This window comes from Macaca nemestrina, chromosome 4 (assembly GCF_043159975.1).
Source record: "Macaca nemestrina isolate mMacNem1 chromosome 4, mMacNem.hap1, whole genome shotgun sequence".
NCBI classification, from domain to species: Eukaryota; Metazoa; Chordata; class Mammalia; order Primates; family Cercopithecidae; genus Macaca; species Macaca nemestrina.
In genome coordinates, this window is record NC_092128.1 from 69,963,244 (window position 1) to 69,976,127 (window position 12,884).

Consider the following 12,884-nt stretch of genomic DNA (forward strand, 5'->3'; position numbering starts at 1 on the left):
TATACTATCTTTTGATATCTTCATTTTTTCTCCTTTGTTAGCATTTAGGGCATACCCCATCACTCCAATTGCCTCACAAGTAGACATTTCCGAGTCCAATAAGATATGGCCTAAGGAAATGGCACATAAGTATCATTTTAGTGAAATAACAGAAACAAAGTTCTAGTGGGTTGAAGACTAAATGGGAAATACAGAAATGGATATAAGAAATGAATACCAAAATTTCTGGAAGCTCCACAGTAACCAAATGAGGAATTCAGTGCTGTTGCAAGAACTAGATTGAATGAAAAAAATAAAGTTAAAGGCCAAATATAATTATTACAGACCTAATTTTTAAAAATTATGACTCTTTTAAGCACTTATGATGCTTAAAAAATATTTTTAAAATCTGTATTTTTATGTTCTATGTAACTCATGTAAAATGAGTTCTCATTAAACTTCATTTTTACTTATACAAACATGTCTTCCAATAAGTATATGTTCTATACCTTCTCAGAGTATACTCTCTGTTCTGTGTTGTATGTAGAATATACAATGGGAATAATTGTGCTCAATTACTATTCTGTCCAAAGCTGTAGTTTTCTGTCCAACGCTGTAGTTTACCATGTCTAGAGTGATAGTCTATAATACATGCATAGGACAATGACTAACATATTCTTACAATATCTTCTTTGAAGGGGAATATTTTTATTAATTTATGATGTGGTAGTAATAAATACTTAAAATAACACATGAACACACTAATATAAGCACTGATTTCATTATTTTATTTTATTTATTTATTTAAAGACAGAGTCTCACTCTGTCACCCAGACTGGAGTGCATTGGCATCATCATGGCTTGCTGCAACCTCAACCTCTTGGGCTCAGGTGATCTTCCCATCGCAGCCTCACAGGTAGCTTAGACTACAAGTGTGTGCCACCATGCCCAGCTAATTTGTTGTGATTTTTGTAGGGTTTTGCCATGTTGCCCAGGCTGGTCTCAAACTCCTGGACTCGAGAGATCCACCTGCCTTGGCCTCCCAACGTGCTTGGGATTACAGCTGTGAGCCATGATGCCTGGCTTTTGTTTCTTATTCATAATATCTAAGAATTCTAATTTGCTGTCAATGGTTATTGCTTTATGAAATCTCAGTAACAAGAAGCAAAGAAAATGAGTTCGGTAAATGAGAATTCTCAATACATTACCAACTTTTCTGCTCAGAAGTCCTCTTGTTTGAACAAACGGGAAGCATTATCATGAAAGTCTCTTCTGATGATAATTCCACTGTCATTCTAACATCTATCAATGATTGAAATAAAGTATAAAAAATGAGAGTAACCGATGACTAATAAGACAGTAGAAGACCCTTAAAATATTTTTATTCCTGTAGTACAGGTGGTTGACAATGGGGGTCTTAAAAAAATGATTCTACTAATTCTCAAGATTTCTAGAAATGCTTCTTAAGAAGTAACCTTTACGTTATATCCTTCAAATTAAAAGCAAAGTGCCTTAAGAACGAAGCAAAATCGTGTTCCATAGGAATAAGTTTCCTCCACTCACCTGTATGAATACAGGTATCAGAAAGATTAAAATTTGCTTCTTTCTGTCATTGACACAACTACTCTGCTTATTCTTGCTTAGTTATTTCAGTACCCATGACAGTGTTCCAGCACATAGCTGAGTATGTGGGACAAATTAAGAACACAGAAATTACTATATTAATGAATGAATAAATGAATGAAAAGTTGAAGTGTAAGTTCCTAGGAAGAAAGGCAATAAGATAAATCCACTTTTTTTTCCCTCACATAGGCCTTGTTTGAAGACAATAATCACATGGCCTGAGGCCCTCTCTTTGACAATACTTCATTGTTACTTAAAGAGGTCTTACCTAGTATGTAAACTTCATTTGTCTGATCCATTTAACCTCATAATTTGGGAGATACAATGGTTCTCAGAATTGTAATATTTTGATGGCATGAAACAGTATTTGATACATCTGAAGGATTATAAGGCTAATGAGTAAGAATAACTATGCTCCACTTCAGGTGGTTTGTATGATATAGGAGTTAGCAATCTAGTTCTTGTCTTTTGTTTGAATAAGTTAACAAATATTCCTACAGTATCTACTGAGTACAAGGCCTGAGCCAGATGGACCCTGTTAAGGACTCCTGAACAAGCAGAACCAAAAGCATGATAGAAAAAAGGTAGAAATCTAAGAGCAATTGAGATGGTGACACAAGATCAATTGAAATACTCTTGGCCGGGTACGGTGGCTCAAGCCTGTAATCCCAGCACTTTGGCAGGCCGAGACTGGCGGATCATGAGGTCAGGAGATCGAGACCATCCTAGCTAACACGGTGAAACCCCATCTCTACTAAAAAATACAAAAAACTAGCCAGGAGAGGTGGCGGGCGCCTGTAGTCCCAGCTACTCCGGAGGCTGAGGCAGGAGAATGGCGTAAACCCGGGAGGCGGAGCTTGCCGTGAGCCGAAATCCGCCCACTGCACTCCAGCCTGGGAGACAGAGCGAGACTCCGTCTCAAAAAAAAAAAAAAAAAAGAAATATTCTGCAAAGCCGAGAATGAAGTTAGACACTTTTCATTTTAGTCTGCTGACAAAATTAAGCAATATAACGTCACAAAATATTAGATTTGTTAATTATATATTTGTCTATTTTATGCTTAAGTGTATCTACACTAAATGTTAGATTAAATGCAACGTGGTGTTAGTATTAGACCGTAAAGTCATAGCTGAAAAACCAGTGAAAGCAAATAAAGTCTATAGTTTAGTTAATAATATTCTAGCAATATTAACTTTTCTTCGTTTTGAAAAATGGTTATAAAAGACGCTAACATTCGGGCAAACTGGATAAAGGTTACATGGGATCCCTTTTGGCTATTTTGTAACTTTTCTGTAAATTAAAAATTTCTTCAAAATAAAATTATTTAAAACTCTAATTAGAACAACTCTATATTAAACTTTTTTTCGTAACACTCATTACTTTGTATTAAAATATTTTTAAAACCAAATTGTGAGTCATGTCAGTGGCTTATTTGGGACTTTATTCAAGACTCTTTAATGCCACTGACTTTAATGGTTTGCCCATATATCAAACTGAGCAACCCTGAGAAGACATCCTTTCCTCGTCATGGCAGAAGTACTAGTATTTTCCCACAATGACTTCTGCCTTAGGTCTGAATAGTGTCCTAAACATTTTGCCTCATGTTCATTTTAGCTGCACATTTTAAAGGCAACAGTTTCCAGTTACACAATGTTTCTTTTACTATCTGGTAATGAGATTTATCATAAATACTTCAGGCTCTGACCACATTTTGTCAGAGGTAAATATTATGCTTTCTTCTTTGTTTACAGTACACAATGATCCTCATCATTTTGAGATATTTCTATATCAATCTCTCTTTTTTTTAGTTGCTGTGATCATTTCTCCATGTATATGTTACATGAAAGAAAAGTATTTGAGATTGTGTTCACTAACAAGAAATAGGCATTGGAAAATAAGTACATTGGGCTCAACACTATTCTGACACAATAGGAAGACCTAGTAAGATAGTAATCTTAATGGCAGCAAATGTTATTAACATTAAATTAAAAACATCTACACAGCAACAACCTAATGTTCTGATTAATGAGAGGTATGAACACTGATGGAAATCAGTATCTGTTGCTGGTGTTACTATTCAATGTTAATACACAGAGGGAAAATACAACTATTGCAGGTTAAATGATAACTACGGCTTTTCTGATTGGTGATTGTAAGCAGGAGGTCCAGTAGCAGCAAAGTAATCAAGACAGGGGTTTTCATATCATATCTTTCCAAATAATCACTGTCCTAAGTGAGGGGTGGAAGACACTGTCACATTGAGGTATTGTAGCAGGACGAACTGCAGGCAAAACTTCTCAGACACCAAGATGTAGAAGGAAGGGCTTTATTCAGCTGGGAGCATCAGCAAGCTACTGCCTTAAAATCCGAGCTCCCCAAGTGCACAATTTCTGTCCCTTTTAAGGGCTCACAACACTAAATATTTCATATGAAAGAGTTGTGATTGATTAAGCAATTTAGGGGATACTGAAAGGGGTTTCATGCACTGGTAGAGAGAAACAGAACAGGGCAGGGAGTTTCACAGTGTTCTTCTATACAATGTCAGGAACATCAGTTTCTAAGTCATAAGTTGATTTTTAACTACTGGGTTTAGGCCAGGCAGACCCAGGCCTGGGGCTGGGCTGCCTGTCTTTGGTTTTACTTCATTGTTTGTTTTTTAAAACAGGTACTGAGTATAAAACAATACAAGAGGGTCTCTCTCTTTCCTCAGTATTAGTTTTCACAGTGCTATGAAGAACTGTGCAGACTGGGTAATGTATAAAGGAAAGAGACTTAATTGACTCACAGTTCCATATGGCTGGGGAGGCCTTAGAAAACTTACAATCATGGGGGAAGGGGAAGCAGAAACAAGCACCTTTTTCCCCATGGCAGCAGAAGAGAGAACAAAGGAGTGACTTCCAAACACTTATAAAACCATCAGCTCTTGTGTGAACTCCCTATCAGGAGAGCAGCATGGAAGAAACCGCCCCCCATGATCCAATCACTTCCCTACCTCCACGGTGGAGGTTACAAATTAAGATGAGATTTGGGTGGGGACACAGAGCCATATCATATCAGGATGTGAAAGGATTCTAGGAATTACTCGTTTTGGTTGTTAAGAATTATACAGCTAGCAGCCTTGTGCAGGGCCGTTTACTTCAGCTGCATACGTTTTTTCGCTGCATGAGGGGCTGGGGAGAGCTACTCTCTTCCGGTCCTGAAAAATAATCAAGACAGTGAGGGGTTTTCACATCGTGTCTTAGTTCTCACAAAGGCACGCTTCAAATGACCGATAAAAACCCGTCTTCCCGACTCCAAGAAGCTTCTTTCTCTTACTGCACAGGAGTCCTCTTACAGAACTCAGATCCTGACATTATTTTCAATAAAATTTTGTGCCGCCGCAAGTTTTAAATTTATTGTCTCCTGGAAGCTTTGGCTGAAGACTACTCAGCTCGTCACTGAACTAATGGCTTTTGGGGGTTCTTTTTCCTCAGTTGAGTTTCTGTGTCTTTTACGCGTTTGGTTTTATGGTCCGTCGGAGGTTTTTTCACGCTGAGGGTGAAGATTCTTAGTTTCTTTAATTAGCATAAAAGCTGCTCCAAGGCCGCTGGGTCTTCAGTTCCATTCTATTCAAAATGTTAATTCCTGAGGCACGCAACCTGCTCCCTACTGTCCTTTGTCCCACCGCTTCTCGAGATTATCTTCGTGTTTTAAGAGAGAGAACGCCTTCCGGCCCCACCCGTGGGCTGCACCGCACAGCGCATGCGGCTGTTCGCTCTCGAGAGCACCACAAAACGCACGCGACAGTCCGCCGGCGTGGGCGGAGGAGAAACGCGTCGGCGCCCGGCGGTGACGTCAAAAGGCCGCGCTGTACTTCGGCTTGTGCGGCTTCGGCAAGAAGGTTTCCTGGCCTGTTGCAGCCATGGTCCATTGCAGTTGCGTGTTGTTCAGAAAGGTCCGTGCGGGTCCCCTCAACCTGGTCCCCTTAGCGCTGACGGCTGTAGTTCTCCCTTGCTCACCTGTCTCTCCACTACTTTCTTTGTGGCGGCCTCTTGCTTGCTTGGTTTTCCCATAAACTTCTCCGCCCCTCCTGTAGTCGCGCTTTGCCAGTAACGGTGATAATGGTGTGTGTACCTGGCGTGGTTAGGACGGTTGTTTGGGGGCAGGGTTTGAAGTTCTTTAGAGACATCGTGTGCACGTGGCATGAGGAACTGGGATACCTGCCTGCTGTGGCCCAAATGTTGTGGTTTTTTCTTCCTTTAAGTAATGTCTACAGTGTGTTTTTATATATTTCTCCTTGAGTGTACTGTTTGTTTTTCTAATGGATTTTTATGAAGACACGAGAGCGTTTAATTGATGTGCCTTCTTGCAGAACATTTAGGTCGATTTTTGTGTAGTGTCGGTCTTAAGAATCGTTTCCATAAAAATTTACAACAGCTTTGAATTAAAAAAAAAAAAAAAAAAAAAAAACTTACCTACTAGTAATGTTTTCTGAAACGTTGCCTGCGTCATGTTTTGGCCATTACTTTATTTCTAACGAGCGGAGTAAAAATGCTCCTTTTAAAATAAGGCTCCTAAGCCCCTGAATCTGATTTATCTAGAGCAGGAAAAAAGTGTTATATATTTAATGGAACTGTAGAAACTCTCCTCGAGTATATCAGAATGGTCAATATTTCAACTTTTTTGAAAAAAAAAAAATCCCAGATGTTTTTGGTAATTGCTATCCTAAATGACTAGAGATATGGATTATGAATTTAAGAAATTGTTCCGTAAGTTATTTTAACAGCCTAAGAAGTTAATACATAAGTCCTTTACCTACAAGAAATTCTTGAGTCAGTGAAGGAAGCAGGTAAACACTAAATGCAGCGTAAGATTTATAAAGGTGTAAGATAGAGATTTAATCAAATTGCTGGGAGAGCCAGCAAAGTCAGAGAATTGATTAGAGGAATTTAGAAAGACATTAGTAAATATGACATTTAGGTGGATTTATGATAGGAAAAAGAAATGACATTCTAAGTAGAGGAAAAGCGTGAGCAGAATGGCATGTAGAAATGGCAGTATTTCATGTAGTACAGAGCAAAGAGGAAGAGGGAAGGGTTGAGCAAAAGAAAAGGATACAGGAAGGAGCTAGGCATGGTAGGTGAGCCTGCTGTTCTAGCTGTTTGGGAGGCTGAGGTGGGAGGATCCCATAAGGCCAGGAGTTCAAGACCAGTCTGGGCAACATAGCAAGACCCTATCTTTAAAATAGTTGGGTTGGTGGTGTGGTACCTGTAGTCCCAGCCATTCTGGAGGCTGAAGTGGGGGAATTGCTTGACCCCAGGAGTTTGAGGCTGCAGTGAGCTATGACAGTGCCACAGCACTCCAGCCCAAGCAACAGAACCAGATCCTGTTTCAAAAAAAAAAAAAAAAGATAACCAGAAGGGTATTTTAGTAGCTTTGGATATACAGTTGACCCTTCAAGAACATGGGGGTTAGAGGTGCCCCCCCAGTTGAAAATCTTCATATAACTTTCAACTCCCCCCAAAAACAACTACTAATAATCTTTTGGCTGGAAGCCTTACTGATAACAAAAGCAGTCAGTTGACACATATAGGTTGTATATATAGTATATACTGTATTCTTACAATAAAGCTAGAGAAAAGAAATTGTTACTAAGAAAGTCATAAGGAAGGGAAAATATATTTACTGTTCATTAAGTGGAAGTGAATTGTAAAGGTCTTCATCCTTATAGTCTTCATGTTCCGTAGACTGAGGAGGAAGAGGGGGAGTTGGTCTTGCTATATTGGGTGGCAGAGGCAGAAGACGTGGAGGTGGAGGAGGTGGAAGGGGAGGCAAGAGAGGCAGACACATTATGTATAACTTTATGGAAGTACATCGCAATTTGTCATGCTTTTGCTTTTCTCTTTCCCCCCCAAAAATGTTTCTATAAGGTACCAGTACCTCTTCCACCATTTGCTTTAGTTTCAGTGCCTGTTTCACAGACGGATCCACGTCATGAAAGAAGTCAAAAGCAGTCCTGAATAATAGGAGCCCTCCTGCCAGATTGTCTAATGTTAGTTTTTCTGATAGTTTATTCTGTGTTTTCTTCCTTGTTATCTGGTACTGGATCTGAAGCACTCATCAAGCTGTCTTCTTTTAATTCCTCTGGTTTGTTATCTGTTAGCTCTTGAGTTTCTTCAAGATCCATGTCGTGAAGTCCTTTACCCACTCTCCTGCCGTTTTTGGCATATCCACAGTCTCTTTCATGATTTCCTTAATTGACTCTGTTGTAAATCCTGTGACGTTACAACACAACACCTAGACGAAGTTTTCCCCAGCACGAACTTACTGTTTTGGGCTTATGGCTTTCATGGCTTTTTCAATAACAATGACATTTTCAATGATGTAATACTTCCAGACTTTCCTGAAGTTTTCTCTGTCGGTGTTCTTTTCCATAGCTGACAATCCTTTCCGTAGAATATCATGTTTAACGAGCCTTAAAGGTCCTTGCGACCCCCTGATCTAGAGGCTGATTTAGAGACATTGTGTTTGGGGGCAAGGACACCACTTCGGTGCCTTTGGTGTTGAACTCATGGGGTTCTGGGTAGCAGGGAGGGGAGGCACTGAGAACTTTGTAAGTCAGTCTCGGGAAGGTACTTCCTGACTTCAGGGAGAAAGCATCCATGGAACCAATCCAGAGAAAAGGTTTTTTGTTCTCTAGGCCTTCTTGTCCAACAAAGACTGGCAGCTGATGTTTATCTTTCCCTTTCGAGATTGAGGGGTTAGCAGCTTCATAGATAAGGACAGTCCTGATTATAAACACAACTGCATTTGCACAATACAATAGGGTTAGCCTATCCCTTCCTGGGTTAAATCCTGGTGCTCACTGCTCTTCCCTACTAATGTCTTTTGTAGCATGTTTTCCAGAATAGGGTACTTTTGTCAGCATTAACAACCTAATTTGGGAGATGCTCTTTCTCAGTGATTTTCTCAATGGCGTCTGGGAACTCATCTGCTGCTTGTTGGTTGGCAGAACCTGCTTCTCCTGTTATCTTGGTATTTCTAAAGCCAAAGCCAAACCGATTTCTTCTTTTTTTTTTTTTTTAAATTGTACTTCAAGTTCTAGGGTACATGTACACAACGTGCAGGTTTGTTATATAGGTATACATGTGCCATGTTGGTTTGCTGCTCCCATTAACTTGTCATTTACATTGGGTATTTCTCCTAATGCTATCTCTCCCACAGCCCCCCACCCCATGACAGGCCCTGGTGGGTGATATTCCCCTCCCTGTGTCCAAGCGTTCTCATTGTTCAGTTCCCACCTATGAGTGAGAACATGTGGTGGTTGGTTTCTGTCCTTGTGTTAGTTTGCTCAGAATGATGGTTTCCAGCTGCATCTATGCCCCTGCAAAGGACATGAACTCATCCTTCTTTATGGCCACATAGTATTCCATGGTGTATATGTGCCACATTTTCTTAATCCAGTCTGTTGTTGATGGATTGGTTCCAAGTCTTTGCTATCATGAATAGTGTCACAATAAACATACATGTGCTTGTGTCTTTATAATGGCATGATTTATAATCCTTTGGGTATATACCCAGTAATGAGATTGCTGGGTCAAATGGTGTTTCTAGTTCTAGATCCTTGAGTAATTCCCACACTGTCTTCCACAGTCAAACGTCTTTCGAAAATTATCAAATCATCCTTTGCTGGCAATTATTTAGCTTTAGATCCTTCACATTCCTTTTGCTTTTAAATTGTCATATAGTAACTTTACTTTTTCTTGAATTGTATTAGTCTATGTTTTTAAAATAGCAATCCTGCATCTGCATAAAAGTTGCATATTCAATACAAGATAAAAAGTTAATTTACAAAAAGTGCAAGGTTTTCACACTTCTTGGCACAGCTGCAGCAGTGGGTTATGAAGTTTTTTTCTTTTTTACATTGATTTTTATTCTGGATTCATTTATCTTGAAATAGCAGGCCATCGCAGCTACAGATTTTAATCTGTGGTATGTATCAAGCAATTCGTCTTGTTATTGTAATGTCATGACTTGACTTCTTGGGAGCACTGCCAGCATCACTAGTGGCACTTTGTATGGGTTCCATGGTGTTGTTCGAGGTTTACAGTGTAACACTGAACAGGATGAAAAATGCAAGAGAACTGTGAGAGATCACTTTTTACTGACTTACAAAATTTACTGGCAAGATGAACTGCCCATGGAGAGATGAGTAGTATCACATGGCCTTTTTGGTGGCAATTTGGGACACTTGAGCTCACTGAGATAGCTACAGGAGGTAACTACGAAATTATTACAGTATTCCAGGATGTACTACAGTTAATTTTATGCAGTTATGATTTAATACTGCATTTTTACATTTGCTGACATTTCTCTTGACTGCAAATGCTGCCACGTAAGGTCTGCAAGTGTGTGTGTAAGTTGTGATAAATTTTTTTTTTTTTTTTTTTTGAGACGGAGTCTCGCTCTGTCGCCCAGGCTGGAGTGCAGTGGCCGGATCTCAGCTCACTGCAAGCTCCGCCTCCCGGGTTCACGCCATTTTCCAGCCTCAGCCTCCCGAGTAGCTGGGACTACAGGCGCCCGCCACCTCGCCCGGCTAGTTTTTTGTATTTCTTAATAGAGACGGGGTTTCACCGTGTTAGCCAGGATGGTTTCGATCTCCTGACCTCGCGATCCGCCCGTCTCGGCCTCCCAAAGTGCTGGGATTACAGGCTTGAGCCACCGCGCCCGGCCAAGTTGTGATAAATTTTAATTTTTTTTTTTTTTTTCAGACGGACTCTCGCTCTGTCGCCCAGGCTGGAGCGCAGTGGCCGGATCTCAGCTCACTGCAAGCTCCACCTCCCAGCTTTACGCCATTCTCCTGCCTCAGCCTCCCGAGTAACTGGGACTACAGGCGCCCACCACCTCACCCGGCTAGTTTTTTGTATTTTTTAGTAGAGACGGGGTTTCACCATGTTAACCAGGATGGTCTCGATCTCCTGACCTCTTGATCTGCCCGTCTCGGCCTCCCAAAGTGCTGGGATTACAGGCTTGAGCCACCGCGCCCGGCCAATTTTAACTTTTTATAATAGATGTGTGGCCAGGTGCAGTAGCTCATGCCTATAATTCCAACACTTTGGGAGGCCAAGGCAAGAGGATTGTTTGTGGCCAGGAGTTTGAGACCAGCCTAGGCAACACAGCAAGACCCCATCTCTCGTTTTTTTTAAAAATTAAAATAGGTATGTGTATATTTTATGGAAGTAAATGACAAAATAGATTAGTATCTGTGTATATTTTTTGCACTCATGACACAACTTTTCTTAACTTTTTTCAGGATTTCCCATCTATGTGGTTTGCAAGTTTTTTCAAATTGTTGCAAAGCTCAAAATTTTCTAATGTATTTATTGAAAAAAATCTGTGTATAAGTGGACACACACAGTTCAAACCAGTGTTGTTCAAGGGTCAACTGTAGTACTAAGAATTTTTTGCTTTATTTTGTAAGCATTTTTTTAAATGCATGGTTTTTGAGTAAAGGAGAAACGTGATTAGAGATCAGATCAATTTCAGAAAAATACTTCGGGCAACAAATTGGAGAATGCAATAAGGAAAAAATGATTAGACACTGAAAGGAGCTCATGTGGTGCAGGTACTAGGGCAGTGGTACTGGAGAGAAGAGAGTAGGGCTTTGGGACAAGAAACAGGTGTATTCTGAAAGACTTCCATTTGTGTAGTCTCAATAGATAAACCATAGTTCCATTATTTGAGAGAACATTGGAGGAACAGATTTTACCTGGCGAAGAGTTTGGTGTTGTTATGTTAACATTTATTTTTGAGGTGGCTATTATTTATTCAACTGATATGTAAGAACAAGTTACATATTAGGGGATTTCACATATAAATTAGATACACATTCTGCTCACATTGCTTTATCCTATTAAAAGATTTCATCCTGATGGAAATGTCTGACAGATTGGACATAGAAAATATCTCACCTAGGTGATGGTTATTGGTACAAGCAGAAATTACCCAGGGGAGAAAGTGTAGAATGAAAACAGGGCCAAGTCAGAAACCCTCAGGATGGGTGGGACAATAGTTGATAACTGAAAAAACTAAAAGGGACTTAAGAGAAATAATCAAATGGGAAAGGGGGTCAGATCAGAGATGTGGAGGTGAGCTAAGAAGATGTTACAGAATTGGCATATAAGAAGCTATTAACGATTTTTTAAAAAGAAGTTTTGGTGGAAGAAAGAACTAGAAAGCGGTTCCAAGTTGATACGCTTGGTATACAAATGTTTTTTCTCTTTTTTTTTAAGTATGGAAATTTCATCGATAACCTAAGACTCTTCACCAAGGGAGGATCCGGTGGAATGGGTTATCCTCGTTTAGGTGGAGAAGGTGGAAAAGGTGGTGACGTCTGGGTTGTAGCCCGGAACAGAATGACTTTAAAACAACTTAAAGACAAGTATCCTCAGAAACGGTTTGTGGCTGGAGTAGGAGCAAACAGCAAGTAAGTAATTACTGAGTGACTTAAAATTTAGAAAATCAAACCCTTCTGGAAATTTTTTTTTAAGTTATAAAATAAAAACTTAATTGTTCATTTGAAGTAAATTATTTCCTGTATTTATAACTAGGCCGGGCGCGGTGGCTCAAGCCTGTAATCCCAGCCCTTTGGGAGGCCGAGACGGGTGGATCACGAGGTCAGGAGATCGAGACCATCCTGGTTAATACGGTGAAACCCCGTCTCTACTAAAAAGTACAAAAAACTAGCCGAGCGAGGTGGCGGGCGCCTGTAGTCTCAGCTACTTGGGAGGCTGAGGCAGGAGAATGGCGTGAACCCGGGAGGCGGAGCTTGCAGTGAGCTGAGATCTGGCCACTGCACTCCAGCCTGGGCGACAGAGCGAGACTCCGTCTCAAAAAAAAAAAAAAAAAAAAGGCCGGGCGCGGTGGCTCACGCCTGTAATCCCAGCACTTTGGGAGGCCGAGGCGGGCGGATCACAAGGTCAGGAGATCGAGACCACGGTGAAACCCTGTCTCTACTAAAAATACAAAAAAAAAAAAAAAAAAGCCGGGCGAGGTGGCGGGTGCCTGTAGTCCCAGCTACTCAGGAGGCTGAGGCAGGAGAATGGCGTAAACCCAGGAGGCGGAGCTTGCAGTGAGCCGAGATCACGCCACTGCACTCCAGCCTGGGCGACAGAGCGAGACTCCGTCTCAAAAAAAAAAAAAAAAAAAAAAAAAAAAAAAATAAATAAATAAAACAACTTAAAGACAAGTATCCTCAGAAACGGTTTGTGGCTGGAGTAGGAGCAAACAGCAAGTAAGTAATT

The 12,884-nt window shown here is 40.5% G+C and overlaps 1 protein-coding gene across 1 annotated transcript in view; it reads left to right on the forward strand.

Annotated features, from left to right (window-relative positions):
* The first annotated feature begins 5,399 nt into the window (after positions 1 to 5,399).
* LOC105475470 (GTP binding protein 10) overlaps positions 5,400 to 12,884 on the forward strand; it is a 41,286-nt gene continuing 33,801 nt past the window's right edge. Inside the window, exons 1-2 of the mRNA XM_071094799.1 lie at positions 5,400 to 5,536; positions 11,874 to 12,067. Of these exons, the coding sequence (XP_070950900.1) occupies positions 5,504 to 5,536; positions 11,874 to 12,067 (227 nt within the window). The 5' untranslated portion in view covers positions 5,400 to 5,503. The remainder of the gene's footprint in view (positions 5,537 to 11,873; positions 12,068 to 12,884) is intronic.